Here is a 19,173-nt window from a genome sequence, read left to right on the forward strand (position 1 = left end):
TCTTGATGACTGTGGCTTTGTAGTAGAGCCTGAAGTCAGGCAGGTTGATTCTTCCAGTTTCATTCTTTCTCAAGATAGCTTTGGCTATCAAGGTTTTTTGTCTTTCCATACAAATTGTGAAATTATTTGTTCTAGCTCTGTGAAAAATACTGTTGGTAGCTTGATAGGGATTGCATTGAATCTATAAATTGCTTTGGGTAGTATACTCATTTTCACTATATTGATTCTTCCAATCCATGAACATGGTATATTTCGCCATCTATTAGTGTCCTCTTTGATTTCTTTCACCAGTGTTTTATAGTTTTCTATATATAGGTCTTTAGTTTCTTTAGGTAGATATATTCCTAAGTATTTTATTCTTTTTCGTTGCAATGGTGAATGGAATTGTTTCCTTAATTTCTCTTTCTATTTTCTCATTATTAGTGTATAGGAATGCAAGGGATTTCTGTGTGTTGATTTTATATTCTGCAACTTTACTATATTCATTAATTAGCTCTAGTACTTTTCTGGTGGAGTCTTTAGGGTTTTCTGGGTAGAGAATCATGTCATCTGCAAACAGTGGGAGTTTTACTTCTTCTTTTCCAATTTGGGTTCCTTTTATTTCTTTTTCTGCTCTGATTGCTGTGGCCAAAACTTCCAAAACTATGTTGAAAATAGTGGTGAGAGTGGGCACCCTTGTCTTGTTCCTGACTTTAGGGGAAATGCTTTCAATTTTTCACCATTGAGGATAATGTTTGCTGTGGGTTTATCATGTATGGCTTTTATTATGTTGAGGTATGTTCCTTCTATTCCTGCTTTCTGGAGGGTTTTTATCATAAATGGATGCTGAATTTTGTCACAGGCTTTCTCTGCATCTATTGAGATAATCATATGGTTTTTATTTTTCAATTTGTTAATGTGGTGTATTACATTGATTGATTTGCAGATATTGAAGAATCCTTGCATCCCTGGGATAAAGCCCACTTGGTCATGATGCATGATCTTTTTAATATGTTGTTGGATATTGTTTGCTAGAATTTTGTTAAGGATTTTTGCATCTATGTTCATCAGTGATATTGGCCTGTAGTTTTCTTTTTGTGTCATCTTTGTCAGGTTTTGGTATTAGGGTGATGGTGGCCTCATAAAATGAGTTTGGAAGTTTACCTTCCTCTGCAGTTTTCTGGAAGAGTTTGAGTAGGATAGGTGTTAGCTCTTCTCTAAATTTTTGGTAGAATTCAGCTGTGAAGCCGTCTGGTCCTTGGCTTTTGTTTGTTGGAAGATTTCTGATTAGAGTTTCCATTTCCATGCTTGTGATGGTTCTGTTAAGATTTTCTATTTCTTCCTGTTTCAGTTTTGGAAAGTTGTACCTTTCTAAGAATTTGTCCATTTCTTCCAAGTTGTCCACTTTATTGGCATATATTTGCTGATAGTAGTCTCTTGTGATCCTTTGTATTTCTATAATGTCTGTTGTTATCTCCATTTTCATTTCTAATTATATTGATTTGATTTTTCTCCCTTTGTTTCTTGATGAGCCTGGTTAATGGTTTGTCAATTTTATTTATCTTCTCAAAGAACCAGCTTTTGGCTTATTAATTTTTGCTGTGGTCTCTTTTGTTACCAACAAATCACAAAAGAAATCAAAAAGGAAATCAAAATATGCATAGAAACAAATGAATATGAAAACAGAACAACCCAAAACCTGTGGGAAACTGTAAAAGCAGTGCTAAGGGGAAGGTTCATAGCAATACAGGCATACCTCAAGAAATAAGAAAAACGTCAAATAAATAAACTAACTCTACACCTAAAGCAACTAGAAAAGGAAGAAATGAAAAACCCCAGGGTTAGTAGAAGGAAAGAAATCTTTAAAATTAGGGCAGAAAATAGGATGTGATTTGGAGAAGGCAGTGGCACCCCACTCCAGTACTTCTGCCTGGAAAACCCCATGGACGGAGGAGCCTGGTAGGCTGCAGTCCATGGGTTCACTCAGAGTCGGACAGAACTGAGCGACTTCACTTTCACTTTTCACTTTCGTGCATTGGAGAAGGAAATGGCAACCCATCCCAGTGTTCTTGCCTGGAGAATCCCGGGGACGGCGGAGCCTGGTGGGCTGCCGTCTATGGAGTCGCATAGAGTCGGACATGACTGAAGCGAATTAGCAGCAGCAGGATGTGATTTAAATGACAGATGTCTGGGTCCCCTGCCTTGGTCGATTAATTGGCCCCTCGACATCTGTTTCTATATCTTCACTAAGTTAAAAAGAAAAATCAGCAGCATTGGTGATGAAATCAGTAATGTAGGTAGTATTTTTGTAATCAGTGATGTAGGTAGTATTTTATCAGACATAGGAGAGTGGTGAGGGAGAGATCACAATGGCCTGGGTAATTTAATGAAAATGTAGTTTCCCAGGACTCAGTTTAGACGTTGGAGAGTGTCTAAGGATGAGGTCGAACAGTCTGCATTTTTAATAACTCAACCAGTGTCAGTCATTCCAAGGATGAGTCCCTGGTCTATGTCTTAGAGGTGTTATCAACACAGATTTTGAACAACCCAATATAGAAGACAGGTGAATAAGAAAATTTATTAGCTGTTCAAGTTGAGGTTTCTCCTTTATTGAAATGATTTCTGTGTCTGCATTTATGATGGACCATTATTACAAAGATTTGTTCATTTTGCTCGCCCCACCAAAAGCCAGTGTTACATAAAATGCATTTAAGAATTCATATAACCAAAACCTAGTGAGAACTTTTATTTTTGTTTAGCACTACTGAATGCTTTCAGATCTAACATGTCAGGATCTCAATGGTAAAACAAGAGTGAGGATACTAGCCTGGCAGGGATATTAAGAGTTATTTATGTGGGCACAAAATGCCTTCAGGTTTGGGCTCTCAGTTGCAGATGAATGGTAAGAGGTGAGCAGACAGAGCACAGAACTTTTCCTTTGTAAAGTTATTCCTTATTTTCAGTGACCCAGAAATTCTGTCACCATCCTCAGGAGCCTGTAACAAAATATCCTTTGTGTCTTGCTTCCAAAACATTACTCTCCCTACCACGATTGTTTTGCAAATGGGAAAGTAGATAGCACATTGCCTTACAGTCTAGTGGACAGTATCCTCTCTGTGAAATGTCTTTTTTGCTGGATATCTGTTCAAACAGATTTTCCTCCTTCAGTTGAGATAAGGAAAGAAAAAGATAAACTCATGATTGTAAGACCCCAACCCGATTATTTCATTGAAAAAAATTTTTTCTTCTGTTTCCATAGGTTCTCAGATACTATTAAATTAAGAGAAAAAATAAGACCCAAGAGTTTTTTCTCATAAATTATTTCTTGTTCCTAGTGACCCAGAACTTGTTGTCCTGTCCTCAGAAACCTGTAATAGGATATTCTCTGTATACCTTTTCCAAAACAGCACCCTCCCCATTCCGACTATTTTGCAAATGTGATATGCATCAAAGCACTACTTTACAGTTAAGTGGACCAGATTCTATCTGTGACATATTCTGGCCTTTTAAAAGAATGGTTGATGTTTTTTTCTTCTTAAATATTGAAAATGTAACTCAAAACTATTTTTATTTTTTAAAAAAAACTTTCTTGTGGTTTCTCTTTGAAAATATAGTGTTCCATGAAATGTAAGCATAAAATTTATAATTTTCCTATTGAAACAATTTCTATATTTCTGACTTTTTCATATATAATTTTCATGATGTGATATTTCATGTTATTACTTAGTATAGCAAATTTAGGGAATTTTTCTGAGGGTGTGGGAATAAAGGGAACCCTTCTACTCTGTTGGTGGGAATGTAAATTGGTGCAGCTAATTTCTTTGTAGAACAGTATGCAGGTTCCTCAAAAAACTAAAAATAGATTTGCCATATGGTGTAGCAGTTCCACTCCTGGGTGCATATATCTGCACAAAACTATAATCCAAAGAGATATATGCAACCCTGTGTCCATAGCAGCACTATTTATAATAGCCAAGACATGGAAACAACCTAAATGTTCATTGACGGATGAATAAAGAAGGTGGGTATATATACATACAATGGAATGTTATTCAACCATAAAAAAAGAATGAAATAATGCCTTTTGCAGCTACATGGATGGACCTAGAGATTATCATATTAAGTGGAGTAAGTCAGAAAGAGAAAGACGAATACCGTATGATATCACTTATATGTGGAATCTAAAGTATGACAGAAATGAACTTACCTATGAAACAAACTCACAGACATAGAGAACAGACTGGTGGTTGCCAAAGGGTGGGGGGGGTTTGAAATGAAAGTTTGGGACTAGCAGATGCAAACTCTCATATGCAGAATGGATAAACAACAACAGCCTAATATATAGCACAGGCAGCTGTATTCAATATCCTGTAATAAACCGTAATGGAAAAGAATATGAAGTATATTTATATTAATATATATATAACTGAATCACTTAGCTGTACACCAGAAACTAACACAACATTGTAAATCAAGTATACTTGAATTAAAAAACAAAAGCAAAAATGCAACCAAAAATCCCCTGAAACAACAAATTTAGGAAATTTTAATTTCTTTTTGAAAAATTAGGGTTAGAATAAGTTTTTCCTCTCAGTTAAAATTTCAGTAGTTTAACTATATTAGTAACTGTTATTTCTGTAATTCCTGGTGCTTTATCGTAATCTCTTTCAGATCAGTTGTATCAGCTTATAGTGTCACCAACACTGTATTAACTTTGCCAGTTTTTTTCACAGTATACTGGTTTTGAGTATTTCAACATTTTTCCCCCTCAAATAAGTTATAAACGGAAGTATAATATAAAGTGGGCTTCCCAGATGATGCTAGTGGTAAAGAATCCACTAGCCAATGCAGGACACATAAAAGACATGGGTTTGATCCCTGGGTCTGGAAGACCCCCCGGAAGGAGGAAATGGCAACCCACTCCAGTATTCTTGCCTGGAGAATCCGATGGACAGAAGACCTTGTCAGGTTACAGTCCATAGGGTTGCAAAGAGACACAACTGAAGTGACTTAGCATGCAAATAATAGATTGCGAAAACTACTCACCCTTTAAGTAATATTTTTTAAATGCCTATTTTGGAACTACGTTAGGAATAATGCTAAGTACTTGCAAGCTTTTTTTTTTTTTTTTCATTTAATTTTAGATAAAATCTTAGTAGGTAGTCTCTTACCTGTTCTCCTTTACTGATGAGTACACAGGTCGGAGTGCCTGAGTGACTTTTCAGTTCAGTTCAGTCGCTCAGTTGTGTCCAACTCTTTGCAACCCCATGAATCACGGCACGCCAGGCCTCCCTGTCCCTCATCAACTCCCGGAGTTCACTCAAACTCATGTCCATCTAGTCGGTAATGCCATCCAGCCATCTCATCCTCTGTCGCCCCCTTCTCCTCCTGCCCCCAATCCCTCCCAGCATCAGAGTCTTTTCCAATGAGTCAACTCTTCACATGAGGTGGCCAAAGTATTGGAGTTTCAGCTTTAGCATCAGTCCCTCCAATGAACACCCAGGACTCATCTCCTTTAGAATGGACTGGTTGGATCTCTATGAAGTCCAAGGGACTCTCAAGAGTCTTCTCCAATACCACAGTTCAAAAGTATCAATTCTTTGATGCTCAGCTTTCTTGACAGTCCAACTCTCACATCCATACATGACCACTGGAAAAACCATAACCTTGACTAGATGGACCTTTGTTGGCAAAGTAATATCTCTGCTTTTCAATATGCTATCTAGGTTGATCATAACTTTCCTTCCAAGGAGTAAGCATCTTTTAATTGCATGGCTGCAATCACCATCTGCAGTGATTTTGGAGCCCCCAAAAATAAAGCCTGCCACTGTTTCCCCATGTATTTGCCATGAAGTGATGGGACCAGATGCCATGATCTTTGTTTTCTGAATGTTGAGCTTTAAGCCAACTTTTTCACTCTCCTCTTTCACTTTCATCAAGAGCTTTTTAGTTCCCCTTCACTTTCTGCCATAAGGCTGGTGTCATCTGCATATCTGAGGTTATTCATATTTCTCCCGGCAATCTTGATTCCAGCTTGTGCTTCTTCTAGCCCAGCGTTTCTCATGATGTACTCTGCATATAAGTTAAATAAGCAGGGTGACAATATACAACTTTGACGTACTCCTTTTCCTATTTGGAACCAATCTGTTGTTCCATGTCCAGTTCTAACTGTTGCTTCCAGACCTGCATATAGGTTTATCAAGAGGCAGGTTAGGTGGTCTGGTATTCCCATCTCTTGAAGAATTTTCCACAGTTTCTTGTGATCCACACAGTCAGAGGCTTTGGCATAGTCAATAAAGCAGAAATATATGTTTTTCTGGAACTCTCTTGCTTTTTCGATGATCCAGCGGATGTTGGCAATTTGATCTCTGGTTCCTCTGCCTTTTCTAAAACCGGGTTGAACATCTGGAAGTTCACGGTTCACGTACTGCTGAAGCCTGGCTTGCAGAATTTTGAGCATTACTTGACTAGCGTGTGAGATGAGTGCAATTGTGTGGTAGTTTGAGCATTCTTTGGTTTTGCCTTTCTTTGGGACTGGAATGAAAACTGACCTTTTCCAGTCCTGTGGCCACAAATTTCCTGGCGTATTGAGTGCAGCACTTTCACAGCATCATCTTTTAGGATTTGAAATAGCTCAACTGGAATTCCATCACCTCCAGTAGCTTTGTTTGTAGTGATGCTTTCTAAGGCCCACTTGACTTCACATTTCAGGATGTCTGGCTGTAGGTGAGTGATCATACCATCGTGATTATCTGGGTCGTGAAGATCTTTTTTGTACAGTTCTTATGTGTATTCTTGCCACCTTTTCTTAATATCTTCTTCTTCTGTTAGGTCCATACCATTTCTGTCCTTTATTGAGCCCATCTTTGCATGAAATGTTCCCTTGGTATCTCTGATTTTCTTGAAGAGATCTCTGGTGTTTCCCATTCTGTTGTTTTCCTCTATTTCTTTGCATTGATCACTGAGGAAGGCTTTCTTATCTCCCCTTGCTAGTCTTTGGAACTCTGCATTCAGATGCTTATATCTTTCCTTTTCTCCTTTGCTTTTGGCTTCTCTTCTTTTCACAGCTATTTGTAAGGCCTCCCCAGACAGCCATTTTGCTTTTTTGCATTTCTTTTCCATGGGGATGGTCTTGATCCCTGTCTCCTGTACAATGTCACGAACCTCCGTCCATAGTTCATCAGGCACTCTATCAGATCTAGTCCCTTAAATCTGTTTCTCACTTCCACTGTATAATCGTAAGGGATTTGATTTAGGTTATACCTGAATGTTCTAGTGTTTTTCCCCACTTTCTTCAATTTAAGTCTGAATTTGGCAATAGGGAGTTCATGATCTGAGCCACACTCAGCTCCCGGTCTTGTTTTTGCTGACTGTATAGAGCTTCTCCATCTTTGGCTGCAAAGAATATAATCAATCAGATTTTGGTGTTGACCATCTCGTGATGCTGATAGGTATGCTAAGCCAGATTTGAACCCAGGTCTTATTCCAGAGTCTTGTTTTTAATCCCACTTCACTTCAGGATGTATGAATTTAAAAAATATTATTCACACATATTTTTCCATGCTTTTATAGTTCTCATAATTTTTTTAATGGCTGTATTCTTTCATTGTGTTAAAAATACCTACTTTATTAAATCATATCATAGTGAATATTTGAGCTCTAGCCTTTTGCTATTTCTAGGTAGTGCCTTATCAGTTATTATTCTGCGTATATACTTTTGCATTTGTGAAATTTTTGCCTCAAATAAATTTCGAGAAGGGAATATATAGACCTTGGGATCTTGCATGTCACTCTTGTAACAAATGTACCAGTTTTGTTCTTAACACCCCTTTGCATTGTGTAGCCTTAAAAAGGTGGTTAGGTTAATTGCTACTAAAAGAGAGATAAACATTTTTATTTGATTTTATGTTAATAAAATTTAAGGTTTTTGCGTTTTCTTTGACTGTTTTGTCCTGATTGATTACTCTACCATAGCATTTTAAAATTACTTATTCTTTTCTTTGTATGTGGTATAGTCAGTTCATAAAACAGTATGCTTTCAAAAATCAAGATGCAAAAAAAGTGTAAAATGACTTCGAAATGTATGCATAAAAGCCAAAGACTGAAATTATCTGTGTCTATTTCTGGGAAATTTCAAATAATCAGAAAAATTTTAAATACAACTGATAGAATGGCTGTACTTCATGTTAAAATAACAAACAAAATCTGAGCTAAGGGATTAGTTGTAAAGAAACAAATACCTCTTTGTCCCTTTCTATCTTTGATACTCTAAAATGGAAATAAGTTTTTTTTTAGTGGGTGAAAGAAAGACATAGCTTCCCAATTTTTTATTGTGACTTTTTGTTTTACAGAGATGCTGTTCAGTTAAATGTGATTGCTACACGACAGCTTATTCTGCTTGCACAACAGATGAAGAATCTGGAAGTGTTCATGCATGTATCAACGGCATATGCCTACTGCAATCGAAAGCATATTGATGAAGTAGTCTATCCACCCCCTGTGGATCCCAAGAAGCTGATTGATTCTTTAGAGTATGTTTATTTGAAATTTATTCAAATTTGCTTTGACCCCAAACTTTGGATCCAGATTTATCTATTTACATGTATCTCTTTGTCTGTTTAGTTTCTCTCTCTCTCCATCCACACATATGTATGCATTGCTCTCTTCCTTACTCAGCAAATTATTATATATCTACTGTGTTCTGTTTATTGTATTGATTTGTACCTAATGACTCTAGGTGAAGTCATTGTGAAGCTTTCATTTTTGAACAGGTGTGATGGTTGGAGGAAAGCCTTTAAAACAGCTTATTCATGGTATTAGAGTCTCAGTTTTTTCAAGGAATCAATCTTAGCCATCAAGAAGTTCCTGATATCCATGGAGAGAAATGACTGCCTATTCAATAGCAAGGTCTAATTTATTAAAAGATTATGCTTTTATTTTGCCCAGTGGAATATGGTTGACTCTTGAATAACATGGGTTTGAACTGTGTGAGTCTACTTATATGCAGATTTTTTCAGTAAATAAGTACTCTAGTACTACACAGTCTGTGGTTGATTGAATGTGTTGATATACAACCATGATACAGAGCGCTGACTGTAAAGTTACATGGGGATTTTTTACTGCACGTAGAGTCAGTGCCCCAGCCCTGTGTTTTTCCAAGTGTCAACTGTATATCCTCAGAGGAGCCTTGAATTTTTAGGAAATCAGAGGAGTCATGATCCTTTAATTGATATTCCTAGTGTTATTGTTTATTATCTTTCTAAGGACTAGGCTGGATGGCATCACTGACTCGATGGACGTGAGTCTGGGTGAACTCCAGGAGTTGGTGACGGACAGGGAGGCCTGGCGTGCTGCGATTCATGGGGTTGCGAAGAGTCGGACACGACTGAACGACTGAACTGAACTGAACTGAAGGACTAGAATCCTACTATCAATTATTGCTTGAGAAGTGTTTGTGATTTGGTGGATACAACTAGGCATGGCCAAGATTTCATTTGCTTTAGCCTGTACATTCTCATTGAGTGAAACGAACAGGATCAAAGCAAGAATAAATAGCAGCATCTTTTCTTCTTTTATAGACTATAATTATAGAAAATTTCAGTATCCATATATCTTCACGTGTTTTTTTATTCTCATATAATATTCCTGCAAGCTTTTTCTTCCTTTATTCTCTATTTGCCCTTAGGTCTCTCTTCTTCCAAGAGATCCTGTTCACGTTCAGCTCCTTAGTTACCACCCCCTGTTTCTCAGTTGAATTCTTTACTTCCCAGGGGTGCTACAGAATGTTCATAGCTCCTTCTCCAAGTTTTCTTCTGAAATAAGCATAGAAGTCCATTTCTTTAAAGTTTTCCTAGAAATATGAGAAAATAGATTTGTAAGAAAGTTATTATTGGGAGCTTTCTGGGACATTCTTATGGTAATTCCCTGGTTTCTGTTTTCTAACTCCATTTCTTGCTGCTGCTGCTGCTGCTAAGTCGCTTCAGTCGTGTCCGACTCTGTGCGACCCCAGAGACGGCAGCCCAACAGGCTCCCCCGTCCCTGGGATTCTCCAAGCAAGAACACTGGAGTGGGTTGCCATTTCCTTCTCCAATGCATGAAAGTGAAAAGTGAAAGTTAAGTTGCTCAGTCGTGTCCGACTCCTAGCGACTCCATGGACTGCAGCCTACCAGGCTCCTCCATGCATGGGATTTTCCAGGCAAGAGTACTGGAGTGGGTTGCCATTGCCTTTTCCGATGGTTCCAAATATCTGCCTCATTTTCCTCAGATCATTAGGCAAAAGTGTTTAATATCTCTGGGAAAAGTTGAACATGTAAGTTAATTTATCTGTTTATTTTTTCTCTATCCAAACGTCTGAGTTGCTGAGAAAGAACCTATAAGCCTACTCTATTATTTCCTTCCTTTGTTTACAAAAAAATCTGGCCAGCAGATAATTTTAGGATAACTCATAGATTGACTATGTAATCTCCCTCCAGTGATAAGTCTTACTGGCTCTACAGTCTCTCCTAGTTAAGCCTGTTTTATTTTATTTTTTAATGTAATGACTCTTTGATCCATTTTTTGAAGTTCATCTCCATTATGGAATTTTTCCTATGTTGAATAGTAACCTACCTTCAATTTTATAAATATTCCTTTCCTTCCACACAAAAAAGTAACTTTAACATACAGAAGAAAGTTTATCTTGATAGTCCCATTTTATATATCCTCATTAGTTAGTATGGGTATCACTGTATACAACAGTAACAAATATGCGTAGTATTATAGACAAAAAGGAAAACTAATTGAAAACAAGTACATAACATTGAAATTAGAAATTTAGACTGAAAAAGACTATAGAGATCACCTAGTATATCACCCTCCTCTTATAGGTTATTATAGTAGACATTTTCTTCAAAGATACTGAGAGAACTGAAGGAATTTTATGACTTGACAGTAGATTACTAGACCTTTTATATTGTAAATGTATGTTCATTTAAAATGTATATAATTAATATGTTATGCTGTTATGGTGATTATATACAAATCTTTAATTCCTTGGGGCCAGATGTATTTTGGAATTTATTTAGACTTTAGAAAAAAATATAATCTATTGTGTAATATGAAACAACTTCAGCTATTTAGATTTGGGGTAGTGCTCCTTGTCAAACACATAGGAAGTATATGAATACTTAACAACTAGAAGATGTTTTTTTAAAAAAAGACCATAAATCAGTTCTAATTCACTTTTGCTACCTACCATATGGTATATGAAAAAACTCTTGGTTTTTAGCTATAGAAACTGGATATACATCTGGATTTGTGGTTGACGTTTAATGAAAGTAAAGCTGATTTCCATTTTTTTTTTTTTAGTAGAAGTTGTCAAACACTTGAGTTGGAGCCATAGATATATTTGAAATTTGCAAAGTGGTTTTTCATTTTTTAAATGAAAATATATCTGAAAATATTTTATTGAAGTGAAAAAATATCTGAAAATATTTTTGCATGTAATTTCTTTGTTTACCAGGTGGATGGATGATGGCTTAGTAAATGATATCACACCCAAATTGATAGGAGACAGACCTAATACATACATATACACAAAAGCATTGGCAGAATATGTTGTACAGCAAGAAGGAGCAAAGCTAAATGTGGTGATTGTAAGGCCATCAATTGTTGGTGCCAGTTGGAAAGAACCTTTTCCAGTAAGTTGCTAGAGATCTTTGTAAATAATTGGAATTGAGAATTTTAAGTCATAATTTTGTACAAAAAGAGTTGGCAATTTTTTAAGAGCAGGTTTTGTTTACTGAACATGGCTTACTGTGGCAAAGTTGTTTCCAATTGTAGAGAGAGACACTCTAATTGGTACTTTTATGTAAGGTGCATGTATTATAATGTTGCATGTATAGAAATGCAGATAAACTTTTAAAATGTTAACTGAAAATTAAAGGTTATGGTATTGTCTGGAGTCAGAGGAGACCATGCCTTTCAAGGGTCTTTGTCATTGATAAGAGATTAGACACTGACACATCACCATTTGTTGGCTTTTAAAATTATTTGTGGATTAGTTTCCCTTGTGGAGGTGAAGGGAATAGAAGTGAGAATACTCAAGATCTTATTTTATTTCATTTGCTTTTTAGTACCTAAAAGAGGCAGGTCTTCTAAGAAGTTCATTAGTTTTCTTAACATTAACTATACAAGGCCATCAATTGTTGTATAGTATAGTTCACATGCTAAGGAAGATAAAAATTTTCTGTGATTTGCTGTAGAAAAGGAAGATAAATTTCTGTGATTTACTGTAGAAAAGCAAGGCATTACAGTATTTGTGAATCTCTGAAATAAGAGAAAACAGATATAAAATGAGATAAATTGATTTAGGAAAGACTTAAGTCTCTGTAGTAGTAGTAAATGATACTATCTTGTTTGATACTTTGACATTACTCTGTTTTATTCAGTAATCTTGAGAATTTACCATTTCCTTCAACCTAAGGATACTGCCTTAGTAACTAGCACAAAATCAAACTTGAGCAATCTTAATTTAGCTTAAATATTTGACAGATATAAACTCCTTTTTGCAAAATTCTCTTTGCAGAGTTAATGAAAGAGTAGGTAACCCTTTGAAAATTATTTTATTTAGTCATTTGCAATCTCAGAAAAGACTATTTAAGGTGGGGAGAAATATTCTGGCCTGAATATAGTCAGATTTTTAGTTCTTAGAAGAAGACTACCAAGTATGTTTGTGGAGTTATAGAGTTCAAATTGTAAATCTTTAATTTTATAGTATTTCTAAGCTCCCTTCCTTTTTTTTAATTTTTGGTATTAGGGATGGATTGATAACTTTAATGGACCAAGTGGTCTTTTTATTGCGGTAAGTAATAAGCCTTTTATTGTATTGAATATTCTGTTGTTTTTTTTCCTGTGTATCTTTGTATTGTGTATATGCACTATGGGTTCTGTATCTTAAGGTTTTGTTTTTAATTTCAACAAAGGCAGGGAAAGGAATTCTTCGAACAATGCGTGCCTCCAACAATGCCCTTGCAGATCTTGTTCCTGTAGATGTAGTTGTCAACATGAGTCTTGCGGCAGCCTGGTATTCCGGAGTAAATAGGTATATGAGATGGCAATGTCGTTTATTAGATGTATAGTAACCGAGAAGAGAACTAATGTTAAAATATCCTCTATAATGGATATTTATCAGTTTATTAACCCATACCAATATTATATAGATATTATTACTTTCAACTGCAAGAGTTGACTTACCACAGCCAATGAAGTGGTTCCATCAGCAGTAATAAGAATTAACATAAATTCTTGTGTACTGGCACAGGATAGACAAGGTCATTAGAAAATTTTTTTTAATGTATTTTTTTTTAATACAGACTAAAACTTGGTATAAACTTGTTATATATAAGAGGTGAAATTCACAGAGAACAACTTACATGTATTAAACATGCACACTAGTACACTTTAATCAACTCATGGGGCTTCCATGGTGGCTCAGAGGTTAAAGTGTCTGCCTGCAATGTGGGAGACCTGGGTTCGATCCCTGGGTTGGGAAGATCCCCTGGAGAAGGAAATGGCAACCCACTCCAGTACTCTTGCCTGGAGAATCTCATGGAGGGAGGAGCCTGGTAGGCTACAGTCCATGGGGTCGAAAAGAGTTGGACACAACTGAGCGACTTCACTATACTATATAATATTTATAGGTCTAACACTTAAACCTAAACACCTACTCAGTGACATTTTTCTAAATAATAATCTTCCCTTATTTTTCAAGTCACTGTTTTATATTTTACAAAAAGGAGGGATATGATTATATGAATATATTGTTTCTGGTAAAAGCGAATTCTGTTCACAATTTCTTTTTAACTAGAGCCTCTGAAAATGGGAGGGAGATAGGAAGAGCTGAGGTGGTTCTTTTTCCTGTATGAAAAAAAGACTTGTGCTAATACAAGAAGAAAAATATGAAGTCTGTGTTATTTTTTTATAAATATTTTTTGGGTAGGATTGGAAAAAAGGGTAGTGTAAATAGTTGTTCAGACATAAAAATTAATCCTTTAAAGATAGTATTTTAAATATTTATGGTAGAAAAGTCCTCATTTCTTCCTACTTAAGTATCATACAAGATTTAGATTGGTTAAGTTTAGCTTTTTAAAATTTTTCATTGCTTTGATCTTTGTCTTTGCAGACCAAGAAACATCATGGTGTATAACTGTACAACAGGAAGCACTAATCCCTTCCACTGGGGTGAAGTTGGTATGATTTTACCTGTAGTTTTGAATGTTAGAATAAATTTTTATAAACTTAAAATGTTCACCAATTACATTAGAATAATCCATGAGGCATTAAAGCCACCCAGTTACAAGTTTATTCTTATTTTAGTTGCCATGTTAGAACATCGACTAATACTGCCTTTTGGTCCTTAATAATGTTTCATAAATTTAAAAATACCCAGCTGTGTATTCCCTCCTCATCCCACCCTTGCCTGACCCTTATTGTTTCTCTGCTGCCATCTGCAGCAATGCCCATAGATACCCATGGTATGGAAATAAACCTTTTTTCCTCCCTCATGGGCATTCTTAATCCTGATGTTCCTTATTCACAGGCAGTATCACTCGTAGCTACAAGAGTTGATATATCATAGGAAATAGCTAGTTGTCCTAAGAGGAAGGAGTAAGCAAGTAGGATACATTTTGCCAGAATATTTTCTGTTGGGTTTATTAATCTGTTAAATTCACAAATTCACAGCAATAGTGTGTATGCTGTTACTTGTTTCAAAACAGGAATAGTATAACTTAGAACGTACTGAAACTTAATCATTTTTAAGTCAAATATAAAGTAAAATATATTTACAGTGTTGATTTAGTGTACTAGGTCTTATTTTATCTCTAATTAAACAGTTTTTGTTACCCTTGTGGAATAATTTTGATTTTAAAGTAAATCTTTGTCTTTTATCCTAGAGGTTATTCTATGACATTTTTATTTCTATTTAATGATTGACTGTTAGAGAATATAAGGGAAAAAAATCTAGGGTGCTTTTAATCTTATGATAATTAGTGGTGTTCTTTTAAGAATTTTAAAACACTTCAAATGAGTTAGGTTTTTTTGTAGTCTTTCATTGTGTTACAAAGTTTAGCAAAAATCAAATTGAGCTTTATTTTCTAGTGAATATCTCAGTAAACATTTCCATTGAAGTATTAACGGAGATGATAATAGAGTTGATTGTTTTGATATTGTATAACCTAGATAAATTACAGCAGAAGTTAATTTGGGGTTGTTTTAAGCTTGTTGATAATGTTAATTTGAGCAACTTAATTATTCATAAGCAAAGGATGATGATTTCCCTTTTCTTTTTTAAGTAAGTACAGTAATAAGAATCTGGAAAGAGGAACAGAAAGAAAGAAGCTATCGTGAGAGGTGAAATATAGAAAGTGACATTGTAAACTGATATAGGTAAAACATTAAAAAGATTTTTAAGAGTGAATTTTAGCAAAAATTCATTCATCTAATTAAAATTCATAAATAGTGGGAGTTCTAAAACTACTTGAGTTCAGCAGTTTAATACCCATATTCCCTTAGTTACTATAGAAAGTAGAAATGTTTGTTTTTTAAATGAGCACACTCTGACATCTTTGGTAAAATATTTTGCTTTGTAAAAACATGATTTTTTTTTACAAAACTTCACTACATGGTTATTATCAAAGCTGTTACACAACTTTTCTTCCTCAGAATACCATGTAATTTCCACTTTCAAGAGGAATCCTCTCGAACAGGCCTTCAGACGGCCCAATGTAAATCTAACCTCCAATCACCTTTTATATTATTACTGGATTGCTGTAAGCCATAAGGCCCCAGCATTCCTGTATGATATCTACCTCAGGATGACTGGAAGAAGCCCAAGGTAATGGTGACTAGCTCTGTCTTATCTGTTCCTCTGACTGTTAAACAACCCATGCTTACACTAAACTGAGTATTAACTCTGTATTTGTTTATGCTTATGATAAGGCTTAATGGCCTTTTGTGACTGAGAAGACTCTTGAGTTTAAGAATTTGTCAGAAAAGCAAAGGTATTGTTATAATTCATTCTGTTCTAAATTTTGGATGATAAATTATTGTCATATGCTGAATTCTAGGTCTAACTTTAAGTATTTTTTTCTGAATAACAAAATAACATTCAAAATGCTTTGATGCTTATTTTTCCTGCAGGATATTATCTAAATCATTTCTTCAAGATGAATCCTTTAAACCAAGTATTCAGGCGCCCCAGTATTAAGTTTTGTTCCAACAACTTATTGCTTCATTATTGGAAGGGTGTCAGACATACAGTACCTGCATTATTGCTTGATCTTGCACTCAGGTTGACAGGTCAGAAACCGTGGTAAGAAGAATAGCAGTAAATACACTGTATTGGTAAGGTGGTGGAGGCTTGCTGGAGAGACAAAAAGTCGCTAGCATGAGCTTTACCTTTAGTTACTAACCTAATTAATTACAATCACAATCCGGATGCTAGAACATTTCTTAGAAATTGAGGATATTGGGGAGACTGTGGATCTCATCTTATTGGGCCATTGATCCTCCAAAATCCCATATTACAGGAAATGTCCAGCGTCAAGGTTGTCATTGTTATTATAAGCTGAAATTGAGCCCTTCTCTCCCCATTAATAACTTGGAGGTGAGTTTTATAGGGGATTAAGGGTTAAATGTTTTGTTTTAAGTGGATTGTACAGTTTTATATGAAAAAAACCTAGGATGCTTCTAGGAAATTAATTGCTTGAGCTGTCTCAGCTTCCCATTCAGCTTATAATATTGTAATTACAGTTTTTGACTAATTTTTCAGGTTGATAATGTCATAGTTTAAAACAAAAGTTAACAAATTGAAAACTTGATTTCTTATAGTTGTTATAAAAAGGCCTTTTTTTATTGAAAGCTCACAAACTTAAGTAATCCTACTGTCTTTACCACAATTATAGTGAAATATACTATAAAAATATTTATTTTTTTAACTACATTGGCATTTGTAGTGGAGCCTTTGATTGGAGAGTTCAGGATTTGAGTATTTAAGTGTAAAGAAGAGGCTGATTCCAGAACTTTCGTCAGCTGCTCAAAAAATAAAAGCGAGATATCTGCTAGTTATAGTGTATCAGGATTTGAGTTACATGTAGGGAATTTTCTGTGGATTCAGTTGTCTTGTTATGTTTCTCATCGTGTATGTTAAATATTGAAATATATGAGTGGTGTTGAACAGTGCATGCTATCTTGATATTAATAGATTTTATGTAGATTAGGACAGAAAAGTCAAAACTAGGTTCAAAAAGTAAAATAAGTTAAATATATCACAATGCTTTACACAGAAAAGGGGGCTTAGTAAACTTAAATGAAGACCAGAGTTGATTAAATAATTTATAATAGATATATCAATATCTATTATAACAAATTATCTCAAACTTAGTGGCTTAAAACAGCAGCGGTCATTTTATTATTTCTTTTGGTTTATTGCTTCTCTCAGCATCTGGAATTTAGGAAGGAATCCACTGGGCAGCTTTGGCTTAGAGGTCTTTCATGTGACTGAGGTCAGATGGAACTGAAAGGGGGACGTGTAGTGGAACAGCTGGTATCATTGTCTCTTCATGTGGTATCCGGATCTTTTCATAGAGTGTCTTTGCAAGGACCAGTGGTCGCCTTAGGGGAGTTGGACTGCTTACATGACAACTGGAGGCTTCAAGGAAAAGTGCTTCAGCAGGCAAGGTGGAAGCAATGTGCATTTTCTGACCTACCTTAGAAAATCATGCAGCACTACTTCCATCTTATTCATTTAGTCCCAGGCGAGTCACAGATCTTTTTTTTTGCTCCAAGATTCCAGGAGCAGGGATATAGAGAATAGTCAAGATCATCTTGTAAATGAGCTGGTGAGATATCTAAAAGGTATTGTTGCAACTGTTTTTGGAAAGTGCAGTTTGCTATAGTCAGTCTTCTAGTCCCAACAGTTTATATTCCTCCTACATGGAAAACACTCTTGCTTTTTCCCCACAAAACCTCTCTGACAAAAGCTTGAAGCCAGTGTGGTTAGTGAAATCTGTTTTAATTGTGGATGACGCTTTTTCAGATACAGTTCCTCAAATATTGATCTGAAAACCTGTGAACTAAAGTGTCAGGTTACCTCCTGCCCGTGCGACGTATAATAGTGAGACAAGCATAGGAAATAATTTAGACAGTCTAGTTCAAAAGAGAAAAAGTAAGAGGCACACAGCAATCACTGGTCCATAATAATTCTGCATTCCAGCAGGGTATGTTTGATGGTTTCTTAGTTAGGGTTTCATTCCCCCTCTCTGGTTGTTCTTTGAGGTTTTGGTTCTCTCCTGAGTCATCCTTCTTTTCCCGTTAAAAAAAAAAAAAAAAAAAGGCCTGTGTTTGCCTTCTTATTCTACTTCCTGCCCACAAAAAGTTGGGAGTCTTTAGAGCAGAGATCCAAAAGCTTTCTGTAAAGCACCATATAGTAAATATTTCAGTCTTTGTGAGCCGTATGGATTCTGTTGCAGCTTTTTACCTCTGCTGTTAAATGTAGCTTCCACCTTATAACCACTCAGTTCTGCAGCCTCAGACAATATGTAAATGAACAAGCATGACTGTGTTCCAGTCAGACTTTATTTTAAAAATAGATGTATTTGGCCCTAAGCTCTGGTTTGCTGAACCTTAATGCAGAGGCCTCTTTGCATTTAGTACTGTCTCTGTCCTTTTAAGTATAAACTCATAATTCCTTTAAAATTTTGTGTGTTTCCCATGTATTTGTTTTAAAATAATCCAGTCCATTAGACCAAAGCCATACCCACAGATCTTTTTGAGACATACCTTTCTCTGTCTTGGGTTCCTTATGAAGTTGCTGTGGAACAGCACCCTTGAGTCTTAAATCTTTGCCTCTTATATCCTTAGACTCTTAAATCCTGCCTCTTAGAGCCTCTGTAAGACATATCTTTAACATCTGGAATGAAACTTTTGTCTGAAAGTTTCTATGAAGTATACTACTTTAATCTTTTTGAGGTCCTAACAGAATCTTACATCTGCATTCTCGATTTGATCTTTGATCAGAAGTTGTTTCTAAATGAATTCCTGGCTAGAATTTTACATTCCTTCCAAATTCTACTAAAACCAGATAGTTCATTTTTTAAGATCATCTTTGTCCTCTTTGAGGAAATCTTGGCTTAGATCATCAAGTTTATTTGATAC

General features: G+C 35.6%; 1 protein-coding gene across 4 annotated transcripts in view; it reads left to right on the forward strand.

Annotated features, from left to right (window-relative positions):
• Positions 1–19,173, forward strand: part of FAR1 (fatty acyl-CoA reductase 1) — a 77,765-nt gene that overhangs the window by 47,632 nt on the left and 10,960 nt on the right. For 3 of the 4 annotated variants that reach the window (XM_005905358.3, XM_070383980.1, XM_070383981.1), the window contains 6 exons: positions 8,331–8,510; positions 11,480–11,657; positions 12,776–12,820; positions 12,942–13,060; positions 14,141–14,208; positions 15,682–15,853. In XM_005905358.3, the coding sequence (XP_005905420.1) occupies positions 8,331–8,510; positions 11,480–11,657; positions 12,776–12,820; positions 12,942–13,060; positions 14,141–14,208; positions 15,682–15,853 (762 nt within the window). Of the gene's footprint in view, positions 1–8,330; positions 8,511–11,479; positions 11,658–12,775; positions 12,821–12,941; positions 13,061–14,140; positions 14,209–15,681; positions 15,854–16,158; positions 16,331–19,173 lie in introns of all 4 variants that reach the window. The other variant, XM_070383982.1, reaches the window with a different exon arrangement.

Source organism: Bos mutus, chromosome 15, assembly GCF_027580195.1.
Source record: "Bos mutus isolate GX-2022 chromosome 15, NWIPB_WYAK_1.1, whole genome shotgun sequence".
Classification (NCBI taxonomy): Eukaryota; Metazoa; Chordata; class Mammalia; order Artiodactyla; family Bovidae; genus Bos; species Bos mutus.